General features: G+C 38.4%; 1 protein-coding gene across 1 annotated transcript in view; it reads right to left on the bottom strand.

The window, feature by feature from the left end:
• CYP2C88 (cytochrome P450 family 2 subfamily C member 88) overlaps positions 1-23,163 on the bottom strand; it is a 54,637-nt gene that overhangs the window by 8,750 nt on the left and 22,724 nt on the right. The window contains exons 4-7 of the mRNA XM_002698396.5: positions 19,091-19,251; positions 17,691-17,867; positions 11,431-11,572; positions 6,863-7,050 (exon numbers count right to left, since the gene is read on the bottom strand). Of these exons, the coding sequence (XP_002698442.1) occupies positions 6,863-7,050; positions 11,431-11,572; positions 17,691-17,867; positions 19,091-19,251 (668 nt within the window). The remainder of the gene's footprint in view (positions 1-6,862; positions 7,051-11,430; positions 11,573-17,690; positions 17,868-19,090; positions 19,252-23,163) is intronic.

The following is a 23,163-nucleotide window of genomic DNA, read 5'->3' as shown; positions in this document are numbered from 1 at the left end:
GCCCAGAACAGACGGCTTCACAGCTGAATTCTACCAAAAATTTAGAGAAGAACTAACACCTATCCTACTCAAACTCTTCCAGAAAATTCCAGAAGTCGTGTGTGACTCTTTGCGGCCCCGTGGACTATAGTCTACCAGGCTCCACCCTCCATGGGATTCTCCAGGCAAGAGTACTGGAGTGGGTTGCCATTTCCTTCTCCACCAGAAAATCGCAGAGGAAGGTAAGCTTCCAAACTCATTCTATGAGGCCACCATCACCCTAATACCAAAACCTGACAAAGATGTCACAAAAAAAAGAAAACTACAGGCCAATATCACTGACGAACATAGAAGCAAAAATCCTTAACAAAATTCTAGCAAACAGAATCCAATAACACATTAAAAAGATCATACATCATGACCAAGTGGGCTTTATCACAGGGATGCAAGGATTATACAATATCTGCAAATCAATCAATGTAATACACCACATTAACAAATTGAAAGATAAAAACCATATGATTATCTCAATAGATGCAGAGAAAACCTTTGACAAAATTCAACATCCGTTTACGACAAAAAACCTGCAGAAATCAGGTATAGAAGGAACATACCTCAACATAATAAAAACTATATATGACAAACCCACAGCAAACATTATCCTCAATGGTGAAAATTTGAAAGCATTTCCCTTAAAGTCAGGAACAAGACGAGGGTGCCCACTGTCACCACTGCTATTCAACATAGTTTTGGAAGTTCTGACCACAGCCATCAGAGCAGAAAATGAAAAGGAATCCAGATTGGAAAAGAAGAAGTAAAACTCTGACTGTATATAGATGACATGATCCTCTACATAGAAAACCCTAAAGACTCCACCAAAAAATTACTAGAGCTAATCAATGAATATAGTAAAGTTGCAGGATATAAAATTAACACACAGCCATCCCTTGCATTCATATACACTAACAAAGAGAAAACAGAAAGAGAAATTAGGTTTAATTAGGTCCCATTAGTTTATTTTTGCTTTTATTTCCAATATTCTGGGAGGTGGGTCATAGAGGATCCTGCTGTGATGTATGTCGGAGAGTGTTTTGCCTATGTTCTCCTCTAGGAGTTTTATAGTTTCTGGTCTTACAGTTAGATCTTTAATCCATTTTGAGTTTATTTTTGTGTAAGGTATTAGAAAGTGTTCTAGTTTCATTCTTTTACAAGTGGTTGACCAGTTTTCCCAGCACCACTTGTTAAAGAGATTGTCTTTAATCCATTGTATATTCTTGCCTCCTTTGTCAAAGATAAGGTGTCCATAGGTGCGTGGATTTATCTCTGGGCTTTCTATTTTGTTCCATTGATCAATATTTCTGTCCTAATTAAACTTAAAAGCTTCTGCACAACAAAGGAAACTATTAGCAAGGTGAAAAGGCAGCCTTCAGAATGGGAGAAAATAATAGCAAATGAAGCAACGGACAAACAACTAATCTCAAAAATATACAAGCAACTCCTACAGCTCAACTCCAGAAAAATAAATGACCCAATCAAAAAATGGGCCAAAGAATTAAATAGACATTTCTCCAAAGAAGACATACAGATGGCTAACAAACACATGAAAAGATGCTCAACATCACTCATTATCAGAGAAATGCAAATCAAAACCACTATGAGGTACCATTTCACGCCAGTCAGAATGGCTGCGATCCAAAAGTCTACAAGCAATAAATGCTGGAGAGGGTGTGGAGAAAAGGGAACCCTCTTACACTGTTGGTGGGAATGCAAACTAGTACAGCCACTATGGAGAACAGTGTGGAGATTCCTTAAAAAACTGGAAATAGAACTGCCTTATGATCCAGCAATCCCACTGCTGGGCATACACACTGAGGAAACCAGAAGGGAAAGAGACACGTGTACCCCAATGTTCATCACAGCACTGTTTATAATAGCCAGGACATGGAAGCAACCTAGATGTCCATCAGCAGATGAATGGATAAGAAAGCTGTGGTACATATACACAATGGAGTATTACTCAGCCATTAAAAAGAATACATTTGAATCAGTTCTAATGAGATGGATGAAACTGGAACCTATTATACAGAGTGAAGTAAGCCAGAAAGAAAAACACCAATACAGTATACTAACGCATATATATGGAATTTAGAAAGATGGTAACAATAACCCTGTGTACGAGACTGCAAAAGAGACACCGATGTATAGATCAGTCTTATGGACTCTGTGGGAGAGGGAGAGGGTGGGGAGATTTGGGAGAATAGCATTGAAACATGTATAATATCATGTATGAAACGAGTCGCCGGTCCAGGTTCGATGCACGGTACTGGATGCTTGGGGCTGGTGCACTGGGACGACCCAGAGGGAGGGTAGGGGAGGGAGGAGGGAGGAGGGGTCAGGATGGGGAACGCGGGTATACCTGTGGCAGATTCATTTCGATATTTGGCAAAACTAATACAATATTGTAAAGTTTAAAAATAAAATAAAATTAAAAAAAAAAAAGAAAAGAAAGAGAAATTAAGGAAACAATTCCATTCACCTTTGCAACGAAAATAATAAAATACTTAGGAATATATTGACCTAGAGAAACAAAAGAACTATATATAGAAAACTATAAAACACTGGTGAAGGAAATCAAAGAGAACACAAATAAATGGAAAAATATACTGTGTTCATGGATTGGAAGTATCAATATAGTGAAAATGAGTACATTACCCAAAGCAATCTATAGATTCAGTGCAATCCCTATCAAGCTACCAATGGTATTTTTCAGAGAACTAGAACAAATAATTTCACAATTTGTATGCAAATACAAAAAACCTCGAATAGCCAAAGCAATCTTGAGAAAGAAGAATGGAACTGGAGGAATCAACCTACCTGACTTCAGGCTCTACTACAAAGCCACAGTCATCAAGACAGTATGGTACTGGCACAAAGACAGAAATATAGATCAATGGAACAAAATAGAAAGCCCAGAGATAAATCCACACACCTGTGGACACCTTATCTTTGGCAAAGGAGCCAAGAATATACAATGGAGAAAAGACAGTCTCTTTAACAAGTGGTGCTGGGAAAACTGGTCAACCACTTGTAAAAGAATGAAACTAGAACACTTTCTAACACCATACACTAAAATAAACTCAAAATGGATTAAAGAGCTAAACATAAGACCAGAAACTGTTAAACTCCTAGAAGAAAACATAGGCAAAACACTCTCCGATATAAACCACAGCAGGATCCTCTATGACTCACCTCCTAGAATATTGGAAATAAAAGCAAAAATAAACAAATGGGACCTAATTAAATTTAAAAGCTTCTGCACAACAAAGGAAACTATAAGCAAGGTGAAAAGACAGCCTTCAGATGGGAGAAAATAATAGCAAATGAAGCAACTGACAAAGAATTAATCTCAGAAATATACAAGCAACTCCTGCAGCTCAATTCCAGAAAAATAAACAACCCAATCAAAAAATGGGCCAAAGAACTAAACACATTTCTCCAAAGAAGACATACAGATGGCTAACAAACACATGAAAAGATGCTCAACATCACTCATTATCAGAGAAATGCAAATCAAAACCACTATGAGGTACCATTTCATGCCTGTCAGAATGGCTGCTATCCAAAAGTCTACAAGCAATAAATGCTGGAGAAGGTGTGGAGAAAAGGGAACCCTCTTATACTGTTGGTGGGAATACAAACTAGTACAGCCTCTATGGAGAACAGTGTGGATATTCCTTAAAAAACTGTAAATAGAACTGTCTTATGACCCAGCAATCCCACTGCTGGGCATACACACTGAGGAAACCAGAGTCAAAAGAGACACATGTACCCCAATGTCCATCGCAGGACTGTTTATAATAGCCAGGACATGGAAGCAAGCTAGATATCCATCAACAGATGAATGGATAAGAAAGCTGTGGTATATACACACAATGGAATATCACTCAGCCATTAAAAAGAATACATTTGAATCAGTTCTAATGAGATGGATGAAACTGGAGTCTATTGTACAGAGTGAAGTAAGCCAGAAAGAAAAACACCAATATAGTATACTAATGCATAATGTGGAATTTAGAAAGAAGGTAACAATAACCCTGTATGTGAGATAGCAAAAGAGACACAGATGTATTGAACAGTCTTTTGGACTCTGTGGGAGAGGGTGAGGGCAGGATGATATGGGAGAATGGCAATGAAACATGTAAAATATCATATGTGAAATGAATCGTCAGTCCAGGTTTGATGAATGCATGATACAAGGTGTTTGGGGCTGGTGCACTGGGATGACCCAGAGGGATGGGATGGGGAAGGAGGTGGGAGGGGGGGTTCAGGATGGGAAACACATGTACACTCATGGCAGATCCAAGTCAATGTATGGCAAAACCAATACAATATTGTAAAGTTAAATCAATAAATTAATTAATTAAAAAATAAAATTAAAAAAGAAACATACAGAAAGGATGAAAAAATAGAAAAATCATTTTATAACAATTCAGCTTAGGGTCACCGACTTAAGCAACATTTACCTATTAATGCTAAAAATGTAGGGTGAATGATAAGCATGAAATTTACCAAGTTCTAGTACTATGCCATAGATTTTTATTAATTAAGTGTAAAAAAAAGCCAGAATATAGGCCATGGAAAAACCTGACAGATACTATTTTATTATGTGAACAACAGTGCATAACTGATAACGAGATAAATGACATAATGTGGCCTCCCACCTTCCCAACGAATTTCAGTGGGAAACACAAAGCACCTATGTAGTTCTCTTGCCGAATCATAACTGGAATCTAATTTCTAGAGAACCAGCTTGAAGAATATTTTACATGAGTATTGGCCTGGACACTTCACAAAGTGAAATGTACTAAAAGAAAATAAAGAGGGCAAAGAGAACTCATAATGGAAGACTAAAAAGTGAAGATAGCCAGATTTCATGCTTGTTCTTTGGCTGGATATTGAATTAAAAAGGGAAAAAAAGACCATAAAGGATATTCCAGTAAAAGTGGGAAAATTTGAAATACAGGCTGGGGGGACCTCCCTGGTGGTCCAATGGTTAAGACTCATGCTTCCACCGCCTTAACATCTAAAGTTATTAATAATTTTAGTTTATATCAATGCCCACATTTTATTTAAAAGGGAGGTGTTATATCATTCCAAATATCCACTAGGAGAAGGATGAACTTTTTGTGGAAGAATATAAACATCGTCTGAAACTCAGCATTTTCTCATTTATAACAATTGATACTCAACAAAAAGTTATTGGGCACTTCAAAGGCACAGCTAGGTGACCACAAGTAGAAGAGGGGAAAACTTATAAAATATGTCCACCATAGGGAACATTTCTCATCTCACTTTATAAGGACAACATTATCTCAATATCAGAAATCTGACAAGAAAATTTTGAGGAAGAAATATAGACCAAAATTCTTTACTCTAAACAGCAAAGTTCTGAACAAAATGTAGCAAACCAAATTCAGCTGTGTGTATATTTATAGTATGTATATTTAGTGGGAAATTGGGGCCATACAATCATAGCAATAGTTGTAGAAATCAATATGAAAAAATTATATAGCAATTATAACCTATAAATCATAAAAAATAAAGAGGGTAAATTTTCCTAATCTAAGTTTTAAAATCTACCAAAATGTACATAAAACATGCTCAGTAGTGAGAGGTTAACCTCCACTCTCCCATAGATCAGAAATGAAACAAAGATGAAACACGGATATTAACCCAGATTACAGGGCAATGTATATAGAAATTGCAATTAATTTAGAGAAAGATTATTAGTAATGATTTTAAAATTATCAAGTTTCTTACCATTAAAATCATCAAATGATAAAAGCTGATTATATTCCCATATTCCAGATAAAAGAAATAGAAAAGACTAAAAAGTTTATAAAAGCAAGAATGATATTAAGCACCTAGGGGGGAAACAAAACAACAAAAGATTTGCAAGCCAATCAGTACACTGAAAAAATTTGAGAGAACTATAAACCCCCCAAAACTGGAAGTATATACCATGTTTATTAACACAAAGATAAAATGAGTCATGATGTTAAACCTTTCTAAATAGATCAAATATAACACTGATAAAAATCCCAGCAGGGAGCTTTGATAAATTGACAAACCAGTACTAACATTGTTTGGAAAAGTAAACAGCTAAGATCAGGAAAACAATATTAACAAAGCAGAACAAATTTGGAAGACTTACACTGCTACCTGTCAAAATCTGTTATAAACTTTCTAGACTAACCTGGAAACAATACACAAACCATTGAATTGCTACACATATGATTTTTGTGCTTCTCTCATCTGTGTTCATTAAGGATTGCACCCATACTGAGAGAGTCATTTCCTAGGCAGGTTGATAAGGAGTCTAGGGGTCCCCAAGGAGAGAGGGGTCTGGAATTCTCAAGGAGGAAGAAAGGACAAACTTTTTTTTCCTTCTCTACATTCCTTAGGATTATATAACAATAATGTGTCCTGCCTGAGGACAATCTCTGGATTAAACCTTCTGGCTAATTCTGTTATCTTAAAATGTAAATTATGGGAGTAGGTCTGGTGAGGTCTTTACAACCTCCAGACATTCTTTGGATTCATTGGCAAGTATATAACTTCATTGCTAACACTAGCAAGTGGGTACTCTTTCTGCCCCCTTCTGATGCCTATGTCAGAAGCTTTCTCTATCTCCTTTATACTTTAATAAAACTTTATTACACAAAAGCTCTGAGCGATCAAGCCTCGTCTCTGGCCCCAGATTGAGTTCTCCTCTGGGGGCCAAGAATCCCGGTGTCTTCGTGTGATTCAACAACAACCTTTCAATACCATGAAATGGGAATGTCAAGACCACTGAAGTCACTGTAAGAGAAACCAATCTAACCTTGGGGATGATATAGTTTCTGAGTTCAATGTCATGGGTCACCATATGGGGCAGACTGGAAGGGACCAGGTCAATGTATCTCTGGATCTCGTGGACCACAGCATCCGTGTAGGGCATGTGGCTTCTGTCCTGCATGCAGGGGCTCCGGTGTCTTCCAATCACACGGTCAATCTCTTCCTGGACCTTAGCTGATAAGAAATAGTATGACTAATGCAAAAAAGAAAAATGCATATCACATTTGCATACCAATTCAGGGATCAGTTCAGTTCGGTCGTTCAGTCATGTCCGACTCTTTGCGACCCCATGGACCTCAGTACACTAGACTTCCCTGTCCATTACCAACTCCCGGAGCTTGTTCAAACTCATGTCCATTGAGTTGGTGATGCCATCCAACCATCTCACCCTTTGTCATCTCCGTCTCCTCCCGCCTTCAAACTTTCCCAGCATCAGGGTCTTTTCCTTTTGTTTTGTTTGTTTTTTTTTCCAGGTGCTGATTTTATTTTTATTTTTTAACTTGACAATATTGTATTGTTTTTGCCATATATCAACATGAATCCGCCACAGGTATACATGTGTTCCCCATCCTGAACCCTCCCCACTCCTCCCTCCCCGTACCATCCCTCAAGGTCTTTTCCAATGAGTCAACTCTTTGCATGAGGTGGCCAAAGTATTGGAGTTTCTGCTTCAGCATCAGTCCTTCCAATGAATATTTAGGACTGAGTTCAGGGATACACGAGGCATTATGAAGGTATTCCAACATCATTATAAACATCAGTTAGGACTCCCCTGGTGGTCCAGTGGAAAAGAATCTGCCTGCCAATGCAGGGAGCACATGTTTAATCTCTGGTCTGGGAAGATTCCATATACTGTGGGGCAACTGAGCCCGTGCCCTGCAATTACTGAGCCTATGTGTTGTAACTACTGAAGCCTGTGTGCCCTAGAGCCTGTGCTCCACAAGAGAAGCCACTACAATGATAAGCCTGAATGCAGCAAATAGAAAGTAGCCCACAGTTGCTAAAACTAGAGAAAGTCCACATGCAACAACAAAGACCCAGCAGAGCCAAAACTAAATGAATAAATAAACAAAAATTTAAAAAAAAAAAAAATCAGTTAAATGCCCAGAACTACACCCAGACATAGAGAGAAAATGACTGTAATATAGATGTGTGCACGTTTCCTACAAACTAGGCTTAAGATACATCTATACATATCTCTATATTAACATATATGATAAAACAAATGATGAACTGTTTCAAAATATAAACCAAACATAACCTCAAGACATTATAGTCCTTGCTGAAAGAAAAATAGGAATCAGATGTTAATTTTTAACAAAATAATATAGAGGTAGAAATGTTAAATTATACATTTTGTGTATTTGTACAATTTGCAATGATACTCTTTTCATCTTCTAATTTCCATAAGCCACCACACTGAGTATTCTAGCAGTTTCTTCTGAAATTGATGCTATATTTGTAAATAATAATTCACTGTTTCTATTTTTAACATACCTATTTCTAGACAATATTGTCCTGTGGGAGATGAGAATTTATTAGTATAGCTCCATCTCCACTTCATACAGAACACACATAATTCCTGTTACTCCATTTCCCCCAATATATTTAGATCACAACTTTTGGCTGTGAGAATTTCATTTTATCATCATTCTGACTACATAAACAAAGTTTCCTGATCAGAAAACTATGATTATGTTTCATTTTTTGTATTTTCTTGGACTTAAATATGTCTATTTCATCTTATAAATTTCTGCATCTTGATCTACAATTATTTCCAAATACTGAGATAAATATTCCAAACTCCAAATAATAATTTTCCTTTTATAAGGAAATCTCAGATCATCAATTACTTCCCTATTGTTTGGTCTCTCCCTTCATAGCTGCTTTATCTATCTAATCCATTTTGAAGCAGATATTTTCTATGCCTGATACCTAGCAATAGCCCTGACACTTTCATTCTCCTTCATGAGTTCTCAAGATTTCTGGAGCCATGATTTCCTATGACATGACTTCAGGCATTTGGATGAGAAAAGGGAAAGAGTAGGTAAAAATTTTGTCAAACACACTGGTCTGAAAACACCCTTTATAAAATCAATACCCAGTTTGATAGTTGCTCTTGAATTCTGATGCTGTTGTGAACTCTAATCCTTTATCTATGACCTGCTACATTTCTCTGAAAGTTTTTGCAATTTTCTCTTTTATCCTGGTGTTCTGAAATTTCATGACCCTCTGTCTTGAGGTGAATGTTTTTATTTCATTCACTCTGCTAGACATATCAAGAGAATTATCTATCTACATGGCAATAGTTAGAGGTCTTTTCTCCAGAGTGTTCATGCTCTGGAGTTTTTCTCTTGCTGCTGAATTTCAGGAAGCAGGGTGCAGAATGGAGCTGAGTCTGAATTCAAGATGTGGATTCTTCCCTAAACTTTCTTCCATGCCACACTATTTCCTCCTGTCTCTGCCCAGTGTCCTGGGTGTAGGGCCTCTTAGATACCACTTCTGTAGAGAGTAAACCTCTCTCATTCTATTGGGGGAACACAGTGATCTGATAAAGTGAAAGTGTTAGTGTCTCAGTTATGTCCAACTCTGTGATCCCATGGACTGGAGCCTTCCAGGTTCCTCTGTCCATGGAATTTTCCAGGGAAGAATACTGGAGTGGATTACCTTTCCCTTCTCCAGGGGATCTTTCCGACCCAGGGATTGAACCTGGGTCTCCTGCATTGCAGTCAGATTCTTTACCTTCTGAGCCACTAAGGAGTTGTCAAAGAGCTGTGGCTAGATGAGCTACTTTTATCAGCCTTTGTCTCCCCCTATTCTGTTTGACACCTGCTACTTCTAAATGCTGAAACTTACAGGATGGTAGGGATATAAATAACTTTTCCTAATTATGTATCTTCCTTTTCTGATATTTAGGACACAACTTAATCTTCTCTGTGCTGTGCTTAGTCACACAACTGTGTCCGACTCTCTGCGACCCCATGGACTGTAGCCCGCCGGGCTCCTCTGTCAATGGGGTTTCCAGGCAAGAACACTATAGTGGGTTGCCATGCCTTCCTCCAGGGGATCTTCCCAACCCAGGGATCAAACTCAGGCCTCCCGCATTGGAGATGGATTCTTTATCACCTGAGCTACCAGGGAAGTCCAAGGATACTGGACTAGGCAGACTATCCCTTCTCCAGGGGAACCTTCCTGACTTGGAAATCAAACCGGGGTCTCCTGCATTGCAGGTGGGTTCTTTACCAACTGAGCTACCAGGGCAGTATCTTCCTTTTCCGATATTTAGGACACAACTTCATCTTCTCTACTGACTTCATTATCACCCCTCAATATGTCCTCTGTGTTTTAGAAATTTGTTAAAGATCTATCTGTTGCTGTTTCCTGGCCTCTTCTTGTCCAACTTTAGAAGACTAATTCTCATTTGTAATAGTTCATAGTCATTGTAGAGACATCCTGACACATGACAGGACATTGTTTCTAAATTGCTATGAACAATCATAGCTCTTTAAACGTAAATGTCTTATACAATGTTCTTCGTAAAAGATAAAATTATAGACTGCCAAAGTTCTTATTTTGGCAAGCACTGTTTCTCTATAACCAGACTTCTGGACTAATAAAATACCTGTACAGGCACCTTAAACCTGAATAGTACAATTTCTTGTGAATCTAAATTTTTAGATCACTTCCAAGAAAGTAGATGTTATATCTGGCTACCTCACTAAATTTCTAGGATTTCCATTTAGGCTTCAGTAAGGAGAGTATCCTGGAGAAGGCAATGGCACCCCACTCCACTACTCTTGCCTGGAAAATCCCATGGACGGAGGAGCCTGGAAGGCTGCAGTCCATGGAGTCTCGAAGAGTCGGACACGACTGAGCGACTTCACTTTCACTTTTCACTTTCATGCATTGGAGAAGGAAATGGCAACCCACTCCAGTGTTCTTGCCTGGAGAATCCCAGGGACAGTGGAGCCTGGTGGGCTGCTGTCTATGGGGTCGCACAGAGTTGGATACAACTGAAGCGACTTAGCAGCAGCAAGGAGAGTATCCAGAGAAGGAAATGGCAACCCACTCCAGTATTCTTGCCTGGAGAATCCCAGGGACAGAGGAGCCTGGTGGACTGCCACATGGGGTCACACAGAGTCGGACACGACTGAAGCGACTTAGCAGCAGCAGCAAAGAGAGCTTCCATTTTCCCTGCCCTGGCTTTAGAACATTGCATTTTCAGAATGAGGTGGTAACAAATTGGCCTTTCCATAATAAAGACATTATGCAGCCCCAGGCCAATTCATGCTGGGAGTGCCAGCTACACATGACCTCCCATGAAATCCAGATGCTGCTTTATTGCTTTTGTTATTTTCCACAGTGTTTCACTCCTGTCTGTCATCCTCCTGTATTATGTAAAGATGTCCCAATACCATCCCTTCGTTAAATCTGAAAACATTAAGCTGCTCAAACAGAGATTTACATAATTCTCGAAGAGCAAGAAGATGGAAAACACTTCGAGTCTTTTTTCAATATCTCTTCTGCAGTCACCCTGCTCACCATGTACCATACCTGTGACCTCTGGGTGCTTCAGCAGCAGGAGGAGCCCATATCTCAGAGTGGTGCTCATTGTCTCTGTCCCAGCTCCAAACAAATCAAATACAGTGGTTGTCAAGTTTTCCAAAGTAAACTCCAATTGTTGATTTTGTTTTTCCTAGGAATGATTTGATAAAATTGTTTGACAAGCTAGTTTATCAGAATTGCCCTTAATCCAAAATAGCTCATGGTGTTTTAGAGTTAAGGCAACATACGAATTACTTGGCAATTACAGGAAAAAAAAACCATTGTATAGAAAAACAAAATACTATAGATCAGTTGACTTAAATGTTATTTTCTCCTGCCTTATTCCTCATTTGCCTAAAAGTTCCATTCATCAGCCTCTTCTGCATTTAGGTAGTGGTTCAGATAGTAAAGAATCTTCCTGCAATGCAGGAAACTCAAGTTTGATTCCTGGGTAGGGAAGATCCCCTGGAGAAGGCAATAGCTTCTCCATCCCCCAGATATTGGAATGGCTACCCACTCCAGTATTCTTGCTTGGAGTATTCCATGGGCAGAGAGAAGCCTGGTGGGCTACAGTCCGTGATGTTGCAAAGAGGCAGACACAGCCGAGTGACTAATACATTCACTTTCAGGCTATGCAGCTTAATTTTTTGCCAGCAAGATATAAATAGAAACCTACTGGTACACTTCCTCTTTCTTACTCAAAACAAGTATTTGATAGATTGAAAGTGATTTCCGTAGAAATGGAAATCAAAAGAAAGCTGGAGTAGCAATACTCATATTGGACAAAATAGACTTTAAAATAAAGACTGGGGTTTTGCTGGTGGTCCAGTGACTAAGATTCTGCACTCCCAATGCAGGGGGCCCAGGTTTGATCCCTAGTTGGGGAACTAAATCTCACATGCTGCAACTAAGTGTTCACATACCACAATTAGAAGATCCTGCATGCCACAACTAAGACCTGGCACAGATAAATAAATAAAGATAAACAAATAAATTAAATAAAGACTGTTACAAGAGACAAGGAAGGACAGTACATAATGATCAAGGATCAATCCAAGAAGATGTAACAATTATGAATACATATGCACCCAACATAGGAGCACCTCAGTGTATCAGGCAAATGCTAACAGCCATTAAAGGGGAAATCTATAGTAACAAAATAATAGTGGGCAAATTAAACTTATAGCACTGGACAGATCATCCAGACAGAAAATTAAGACGGAAACACAAGCCTTAAATAACCCATTAGACTAGATACATTTACTGTCCTAGATATTAATTGGGAAGTCCATTCTAAGGCACCAGAATACACTTTTTTGTCAAGCACACATGGAACATTCTCCAGGATCTCATCTTGGGTCACAAATCAAAACTCAGTAAATTTTAGAAAATTGAAATCATATCAAGAAACTTTTCCAACCACAAGGCTATGAGATTAGATATCAATTACAGAAACAAAATGTATAAAACACAAACACATGGAGGCTGAACAATATGTTATTAAATAACCAATGGATTGAACATGACTGAGCACACACCCACCACATTGCAACCAACGGTATTATACATGATACTATACACAGAAAATCCTAAAGATGCTACCAAAAAACTACTAGAGCTCATTGATGAATTTGGGAAAGTTGCAGGATACAAAATTAATACATAGAAAAGAAATCTCTTTCATTCCTATACACTAACAATGAAAGATCAGAACGAGAAATCAAAGAAACAGACTCATTTGCCATCACACCAAAAAGAATAAAGTAGCTAGGCATAAACCTACCTAAAGAGGTAAAAGATATGTACTCAGAAAACTATAAGATCCCAACAAAAAAATCAAAGATGACATAAACAGATGGAGAGATATATCATGTTTGTGGATCAGAAGAATCAATATTGTGAAAATGACTGTACTACCCAAGGCAATCTACAAATTCAATGTTCAGTTCAGTTCAGTCACTCAGTCATGTCTGACTCTTTGCGACCCCATGAATTGCAGCACGCCAGGCCTCCCTGTCCATCACCAACTCCCGGAGTTCACTCAAACTCATGCCCATCTAGTCGGTGATGCCATCCAGCCATCTCATCCTCTGTCGTCCCCTTCTCCTCCTGGCCCCAATCCCTCCCAGCATCAGAGTCTTTTCCAATGAGTCAACTCTTCGCATGAGGTAGCCAAACTATTGGAGTTTCAGCTTTAGCATCAGTCCTTCCAAAGAACACCCAGGACTGATCTCCTTTAGAATGGACTGGTTGGATCTCCTTGCAGATTCAATGTAATCCCTATCAAATTACCAAGGGCATTTTAAAACAAACAAACATAAAAAGCACTTGACAAGTAAAAGAAAGCAGGCTGTTCTAAGTACTGAGTAGAAGGGACTGTTAACATGCAAAAACATTGTCCTTAGGCCAGTATTAATTTCACGATGCATTTGTAACCTCCAGTGGTCCAGTGCCATGTCTAATATTAAGTAATAAACACCCTCAAGGGAGACCAAACACTCTGAATGAGTATACTTTTTAGAAAAAGAGTCATCGCCTTTGACTTTACACAAGCTATAAGCTTGTCAATTCAAAACTATTCTGAAGTCAGTAAGAAATGCAGTGAACTCATAAAACAGTACTAGTATTTTGATTTCTTGAATTGGATTTGAAGATAAAGCCATTACGTGTACATAGCCTATCATTATTAGGCTATAGAAAATACTGCTGAAAGGAATTATATAAAACAATGTTGAAAGATTAAAGAAAGCCTTATAAATAAAGGGCTTCCCAGGTGGTGCTAGTGGTAAAGAACCCACTGGCCAGTGCAGGTAGATGGAAGAGACACAGGTTTGATCCCTGAGTTGGGAAGATCTCTTGGAGGAGGGTGTGGAAACCCACTCCAGTATTCTTGCCTGGAGTATCCCATGGACGAGGGAGCCTGGCAGGCTGCAGTCCACAGATAGTACTGAAGTAAGTTAGCATGTATACAAATAAAAACCTTCCTTGATATAGATCAAAAGCACTCAGTATTATTATGATAGCATTACTGAATTAATGTCACAAAGAAGGCAGATAAGAAGTTTCAAAAATCCATCCCTCCACTGAAACAACAACTGGCCATGCACAAAGTGTCTGAGCAACTACTTTGGGACTCTGGAAACTAGTTAGACACTTGCAGCTGATGTGCTTAAGTGCAGTGTCTGATAAATGTGACATCTCCCATGCTGACTAACATTCCTCATAACCCAGTTCCAAGGCAGACAGTTATAGAAAGTGTGGGCTGTATTTGTGGTGCAGCCAGCGGATCTCAGAACAGGAAACTGGACCACATTCTTCTACATTGGGATTGTGTGTTTGGATCACCAAGAGGCTGGCACAGAAAGCAGCCATTGTTTCAATATCCATGGCTTTCATTGAAAACACAAAGAGAATGCTTTCTTTTCCAATTTATATTTATGCAATGGCACCCCACTCCAGTACTCTTGCCTGGAAAATCCCATGGATGGAGGAGCCTGGAAGACTGCAGTCCATGGGGTCGCTGAGGGTCGGACACGACTGAGCGACTTCACTTTCACTTTCATGCCTTGGAGGAGGAAATGGCAACCCGCTCCAGTGTTCTTGCCTGGAGAATCCCAGGGACGGGGGAGCCTGGTGGGCTGCCGTCTATGGGGTCGCACAGAGTCGGACACGACTGAAGTGACTTAGCATAGCACAGGTATTTAAGAGAATCTCTGTAAGGTCACTATCTGACTATGGAGATAACAGAACAGAGAGTCAATTGACCACACAAGATAAGAAAATAGTCTTGGCAAAAATAATCTGGAAAAGTTACTACACAAAGGAATTAATACAGTCTTCATCAAATAAAAATAACAATTGTTAGAAGAGTGTAAAATATTATTTCCAGAGTTACCACATTATATTATATAAAACATGTAAGTATGGTCCATTAACAGCTGAAAAAAGATTGACACAAACCACTGTTGAGGAAACCCAGACACTGGACTTACTGGATTAAAAACTATAAGATACATGTCTTAGGTATGTGCAAAGAGAAGAAGGAAACCATGTTTGAAGAACTAAGAATATCAAAAAAGTATAAGAACAATTAGGGAATATCAATAATGAGAACAGCATTGTAATAAAGAACCAATAGAAATTCAGGAGCTAAAAATACAATACTAAAAAATTTTAAACTTACCAGAAAGTTTCTGGTATTGTACTTTTTACAATAAAAAGTAGTATACTGAAGTAAATCATTCACTACATCTAATCATTATAAACTATGTAGATAAATATCCTATTTATAATAGAATATAATATAACCATAAAAAGGAAGGAAATACTGCCATTTATGATTGCATGGATGGGACTTGAAGGCATTATGCTAAATGGAATAAATCAGGAAGAGAAAATAAAATATCATATTATCTCACCTATATATGGACTATGGGCTTTCCCAGTGGTGCAGTGGTAAAGAATCTGCCTACCAAAGCAGGAGACACAAGAGACCTGGGTTCGATCCCTGGGTCAGGAAGATCCTCTGGAGTAGGAAATGGCAACTTATTCAGTATTCTTGCCTGGAGAATCCCATGGACAGAGGAGCTTTGTGGGCTACAGTCCATGGGGTCGCAGAGTCAGATACAACTGAGCGACTGAGCACACACACATATGTGGACTATAAAATAAAAATCTGAACTCATAAGTGCAGAGAACACATTGATGGCTGTCAGAGACAAAAAGGGGTCAGAATGAATGAACGTGGTCAAAAAGTACAAACTTCCAGTTGTAAAATATAAATAAGTCCTGGGGATGTACTATACAGCATGATAACTGTAGTTAATACCTTATTGTAAATGTACAAGTCACTAGGAGGGTAAATCTTAAAACTTCTTATCACAAGAAAAAAATGCAATTATATCTGAGATGGATGTTAATTAGACTTATCGTGGTGATCATTTTGCAATACATGCATATATTGAATCTTTGTGTTGTACATCTAAAGCTAATATGTTATATGTTTATTATATGAATTCTAAATTTCTAATTTTTATTAGAAATAAAAATCTACATTGTCTACAAGTCACTTAAGACCCCAATACACAAATATGTTGAATGTGAAAGAAGAAAAAAGATATTGCAAGATTGAGTAGACAAATAAAGTCTTAAGAAGGCCTGTCCTCAAGAGAAGCTAGTTAACCAGAGCCTCACCTGCTGGGGTTTTATCAGATACTAACTGACCTGAGGGTAGAGAAATATCCCATCCAATTAGCTCTAGCTGTGGGAGAAGTGAAATTCCCAGCTCTGGCCCACTCTCATTTTCCCGCCCCATCTAAGGAGGGAGAAAAACACTGAGGAACACACATGAAGTTAACAGTCTAGAGGCATAGGCTCACTAAAATTTTGCGACCCCTAGCAAAATCACTTTCTTGGTATAAACTGACAAGTTTATTCTAATATCCACATGGAAATTTAAGAGACCACAAAAGCCAAAACAATCTTTAGAAAGAACAACAAAGTTAAAGGACGTCTCAATTTCAAAACTAACTACAAATCTAGTAATTAAGACCACCGGATGATGTGACACTGACATAAAGACAGAGATTATCAAAATAGAATTGAGATTACATAAATAACCCTCCACATTTTGAGTCAACTGATTTCTGACAGGGATGACTCATGTGGAAAAAACAGTCTTTTCCACAAATGGTGCTCACAGACACCAGCTTCCAACTCCATATCTATGTCAATCGGTTTTACTTTACACTCAATTAAGGTTTCTCTCTTCCATCCACCTACTCTTTCCCATCACACTTCTCTGCACTGCTGAATACAGCATATACCCATCTGAAATTCCCTCCCCTGTCTTTCAATGCGAATATATTATTATATTCACAACCGCTGGACATACAGGAAGGCCAGCTGCCTCAAGCCATTCTTTTCCAGTCCATCACACAGTGTGTGCAATTACCATGACCGTCTTCATATTACAGCATGATATTTTGTATTTTCTCAAAATAATAGGACACAACTTAGCGAATAAACAACAACTTGTTTGTAATTGTTTACATTTCACCTGAGGTGTTATTCTGTCTCTCTTTGGGTAGATTCTTATTACACAAAGAGCGGGATCAATTTTTCTACTTATCATGCACACAATATGTATTTAAACTGCTTGACAGCGTTGCCTCCCTGACCATTAAAATAACTCTGGTAAATACAGAACTAGTCAATGAACCACAGAATGCACAATCGATCAGATAACTGAACTGTCATTAACATTTTACCTGCTCCATTCTGATTAGGAAACAATCAATATAGTCCCGAGGGTTGTTAATATCCAGGGATGCTTTGTGTTCCATTGCTTTCTCCAACACAAAACTTTTTAAATTAGCAACATTTTTAAGTACTTTGTTATGACTTCCTGGTAAATAATCAAAGAGTGCGGGGAAATTATTGCAAACCTAGGAGAGAAACAACTGTTTATTAATGAAGATCACTTTAATAATACTTCTATACCATATGCCAAAACCTTGTCAGAAATGGTATTATAAGTATTAATATAATATGGTCTCTGTATTGAGGGAAATTCTTATCTTACAGGTACATAATTTGCTATACTGATAGATATATATGAGGGAGAACATTCTGACCAGGTATCAAATATGATAATCATTTCCTATAATCATATATTATATGTATAGTATAAAAGCACTGTTATAAAAGTTATCTCATTTTCTTATATCAACTCTTCCCTTCTATCATGAAATATGGGATGGCATGAAATACTATGACTCATATTTTGTAGATGACAAACAACAGAGGTTAAGAGAGTTTGGACAATCTGATATACAGCTCAGGGCTGGTCTCTGATGTTTCTACTGCTCTCTCATAGACTCAAACATAAGATCATATTTCAGGACTGAAATAATACTAAAAACCATGAAACTTAACTCAATGCGATAAAGTCACTGGTCCCCAGAGCAATTAAGTGACCTCTGCAAGGTCACATCATTGTCTTTTAGGTAGAGGGCAGAACATGTCAGCTCAGCAAAGGTGATGAGATTGTTGTTGGTTTGGTATAGGAACCACAAACCAACAACACCTGTGATGTTGGTTTGTGGTTCCTACACCAAACAACCCCAATCACCTTTGTCATCCCCAAAGCAATTACCTTGTCAGTTAAGATGCCAGCTGAAGCACCAAACACTCCTATCCTAGTCAGTGTCCCCTGGCAGTACTCTCCCCCTTGAAGGAGACATTCTTTTTCTTTCCAAACACAGATATTTCTGCCAACTTAATGTGCTGAAGAAGTCCTTAAGTGGTGACTGGGTGAAAAGGCTTGTGGGCAATGGAAGCTTTTCCAGAAGGACATGGAAGTCCTTCTACTGCTGTAGGCATGTTTTGGGGAAGCTACCAAAATAGTTTATGGAAAGTGGCTTTGGAAATTGGTGGGAAAACCACTGAACAGTGTCAATAGGACTGAATTACAGTTCTGTATTCTGGGCATGAATTTTCCTGTCTATCATTAAAGGGCTCCACCATCATCCCCAGATGAGCCTTCCATGATGCTAAGCTCTGGGCAGGACTGTGCTTTTCACACATTCACCTCACATCTTGGTGTGTCTGGACCTCATGGAGTAAAGAGCAGAAATGATTCCCAGAGAAGAAAGGACCTGGGCCTCACCTGAACCCATGGAGAGCTCAGAATCCTGAGGATTTCGTTCAATCTTTCCATTAGATCTAGAAAAACTGGATCTTTATAATCAAAACGGTTCTGGAAAATAATGGAGCAGATCACATTGCAGGGAGCACAGCCCAGGATGAAAGTGGGGTCACAGGGCAACCCTAAAGAATAACAAACAATTTAAACACGTCATTAAAACATATAGGAGACATTTGTATTTAAGATAACAGGTAAAGGTAATTTTAGAAACTCTAAAGCAATATTTTCGGCTTCCTTGTGGCTCAGCTGGTAAAGAATCTGCCTGCAGTGCGGGAGACCTGGGTTCAATCCCTGGGTTGGGAAGATCCCTTGGAGAAGGAAAAGGCTACCCACTCCAGTATTCTGGCCTGGAGAATTCCATAGATAGTCCATGGGGTTGCAAAGAGTCGGACACAACTGAGTGACTATCATTTTCACAAAGCAATATTTTACCAGCTAATTGCATTAATAGAAAGTATTCCACATGCATAAAATCAACATATCACTTTTACCTTAACCTGAGTAGGTAATTTCACCCTAGCTATGTAAATAATGGTTTTTGAAAAGAAAAAAGTCAATTAAAATCCACTGCTTTAATGTGTACTCTTTTCATGCAAAGGGCCGGTTAAGTTGAATGGGGGAAAAAAAGAAAACAGTTTAAAAGACTATTTTTATATCATTTTATAACCTATATTTATCAGTGCTGAATATTATCTGTTTGCAAAGCCTGTAGAAAATAAAGCACTGATAAAGAAAAAAGAGAATAGTTGAGAACCTCAAAATGCTTTACATAATGTATAGTTGAAAGAATCATCTCTAGAATCAACATGGAAGTTAAACAGAGATTGTAGGTGAATTCATGTATTTAAAGGAACAGATTTTAAAAAGCAGCAAGTATCCATGCTATATGAGAAAAAACTAATACAAATGAACAATGTTGGCCACCACAACATTCTAAAGCAAAAATCCTCCAATAAAAAACAAATAAAATAAATGAGAACAAGAAAAATAACTTTTTATAAAATGGGTTTCTTGTCTAAAATATGAATTGTTGTTATTGTTCAGTCACTAAGTCATGTCTGTCTCTTTGTGACCTCACAAATTGCAGCACACCAGGCTTCTTTGTCCATCATTATCTCCCTGGATTTGCTCAAGCTCATGTCCATTGGGTCAGTGATATCATCTAATCATCTCATCCTCTGTCACACCTTGCCCTCAATTTCCCCCAGCATCAGGGTCTTTTCCAATGAGTCAACTCTTTGCATTGGTTTGGCCAAAGTATTGAAGCTTCAGCTTCAGCATCAGTCCTTCCAAAGCATATCCAGTGTTGATGATACCACTTTAATGACTGAAAGTGAAGAACTAAAGAGCTTCTTGATGAAGGTGAAAGAGGAGAGTGAAAAAACCTGGCTTAAAACTCAACATTCAAAAAACTAAGATCATGGCATCTGATCCTATCTCTTCATGGCAAATAGACTGGCACAAACTGCAGCTACAAAATTTAAATATGCTAGATCCTTGGCAGAATAGCTATGCCAAAGCCAGACAGTGTTTTAAAAAGCAGACATCACTTTGCCCACAAAAGTCCATATAGTCAAAGCTATGGTTTTTAAAGTAGTCATGTATAGATGTGAGAGTTGGACAATTCTTTATTGCCTTCTTTAGGCTGAGAGCTGAAGAACTGATGCTTTGAACTGTGGTGCTGGAGGAGACTCTTGAGAATCCCTTGGAGAGCAAGGAGATGAAACCAGTCAAACCATACCAGGTGATCTGGTATTCCCATCTCCTTAAGAATATTCCACAGTTTGTTGTGATCCATGCAGTCAATAGAGAAAAGGAAAGTTTAACCTACCAGAATAAAAGTTCCAAAGAATAGCAAGGAGAAATAAGAAAGCCTTCCTAAGTGATCAATGCTAAGAAATAGAGGAAAACAATAGAATGGGAAAGACTAAAGATCTCTTCAAGAAAGTTAGAGATACCAAGGGAACATTTCATGCAAAGATGGTAACAATAAAGGACAGAAATGGCATGGACCTAACAGAGCCAGAAGATATTATGAGCCGTGGCAAGAATACACAGAAAAACTATACAAAAAAGATCTTAATGACCCAGATAACTATGATGGTGTGATCACTCACTTATAGCCAGACATCCTAGAGTGTGAATTCAAGTGGGCCTTAGGAAATATTATGTGAAAAAGATACTGGAGGTGATGGAATTCCAGCTGAGCTATTTCAAATCCTAAAAAATGATGCTGTTAAAGTGCTGCACTCAATATAACAGCAAATTTGGAAAACTCAGCAGTGGCCACAGGACTGGAAAAGGTCAGTTTTCATTCCAATCCAAAAGAAAGACAATGTCAAAGAATGTTCAAACTACTGCACAGTTTCACTCATTTCACATGCTAGCAAAATAATACTCAAAATTCTCCAAGTGAGGCTTCAACAGTATGTGAACCAAGAACTTCCAGATATTCAAGGTGGATTTAGAAAAGGCAGAGGAACAAGAGGTCAAATTGCCAACATCCGTTGGATCTTAGAAAAAGCAAGAGAATTCTAGAAAAACATCTACTTCTGCTTCATTGACTACACTAAAAGCCTTTGACTGTGTGGATCACAACAAACTGGAAAATTCTTGAAGAGATGGGAATACCAGACCACCTCACCTGCTTCCTAAGAAACCTGTATGCAGGTCAAGAAGCAACAGTTAGAACTGGACATAGAACAATAGACTTTTCAAAATTGGGAAAGAAGTATGACAGGGTTGTCTATTGTCACCCTGCTTATTTAACTTCTATGCGGAGTACATCATGGGAAATGCTGCGCTGGATGAAGCACAAGCTGGAATCAAGATTGCTGGGAGAAACATCAATAACCTCAGATATGCAGATGACACAACCCTTATGGCAGAAAGTGAAGAAGAACTAAAGAGTCTCCTGATGAAGGTGAAAGAGCAGAGTGAAAAAGTTGGCTTAAAACTCAACATTCAAAAAACAAAGATCATAACATCTAGTCCCATCACTTCATGGCAAATAAATGGGGAAAAGTGGAAACAGTGACAAACTTTACTTTGGGGGGCTCCAAAATCACTGTAGATGGTGCCTGAAGCCATGAAATTAAAAGACGCTTGCTCCCTGGAAGAAAAGCTATGAGAAACCTAGACAGCATAGTAAAAAACAGAGACATTACTTTGCAACAAAATTCCATCTTGTCTAAGCTATGGTTTTTCCAGTAGTAATGTATGGATGTGAGAGTTGGACCATAAAGAAGTCTGCGTGTGGAAGAGCTGATGCTTTTGAACTGTGGTGTTGAAGAAGATTGTGCTGGAGTCCCTTAGACTACAATGAAACCAAATAAGTCAATCTAAAGGAAATCAACCCTCAATATTCTTTGGAAGGACTGATGCTGAAGCTGAAGCTCCAATGCTTTGGCCACCTGATGCCAAGAGCTGACCCATTTGAAAAGATGCTGATGCTTGGAAAGATTGAAGGCAGGAGGAGAAGGGCACAGCAGAGGACGAGATGGTTGGATGGCATCAGTGACTCAACGGACATAAGTTTGAGCAAGCTCCAGGAGATGGTGAAGGACAAGGAAGCCTGGCATCCTGTGGTCCATGGAGTCACAAAGAGTTGGACACAACCAAGGGACTGAACAACAACAATACACAGTTAAAAGCATTAGCAGAGTCAATGAAGCAGAAGCAGATGAATGTTTTAGAATTCCCTTGCCTTTTCTATCATCCAAAAAATCCTTTAAGCTAGGCTTCAGCAGTATATGAACTGAGAACTTCCAGATGAACAAGCTAGATGCAGAAAAGGCAGAGGAACCAGAGATCAAATTGCCAAGATATGCTGGATCATAGAAAAATATGAATAAAATTTAAAATTTCTATTTCAAACATAAATCCAAGGTAAATGAAGCAGAAAAGGTAAATTGATGATTTTTTTAAAATTATCTCCTTAGGAATTAAATGTTAATCATTTCCTTTCAGATCAAAAATTAATTATTTGGGCAGAGTTGCCCTATGTGAACATCTGGGATATTGTTCTGTGTAGC

The sequence above is a fragment of the Bos taurus genome, chromosome 26 (genome assembly GCF_002263795.3).
Source record: "Bos taurus isolate L1 Dominette 01449 registration number 42190680 breed Hereford chromosome 26, ARS-UCD2.0, whole genome shotgun sequence".
Taxonomy (NCBI): domain Eukaryota; kingdom Metazoa; phylum Chordata; class Mammalia; order Artiodactyla; family Bovidae; genus Bos; species Bos taurus.
This window is presented reverse-complemented; position numbering and strand designations above follow the sequence as displayed.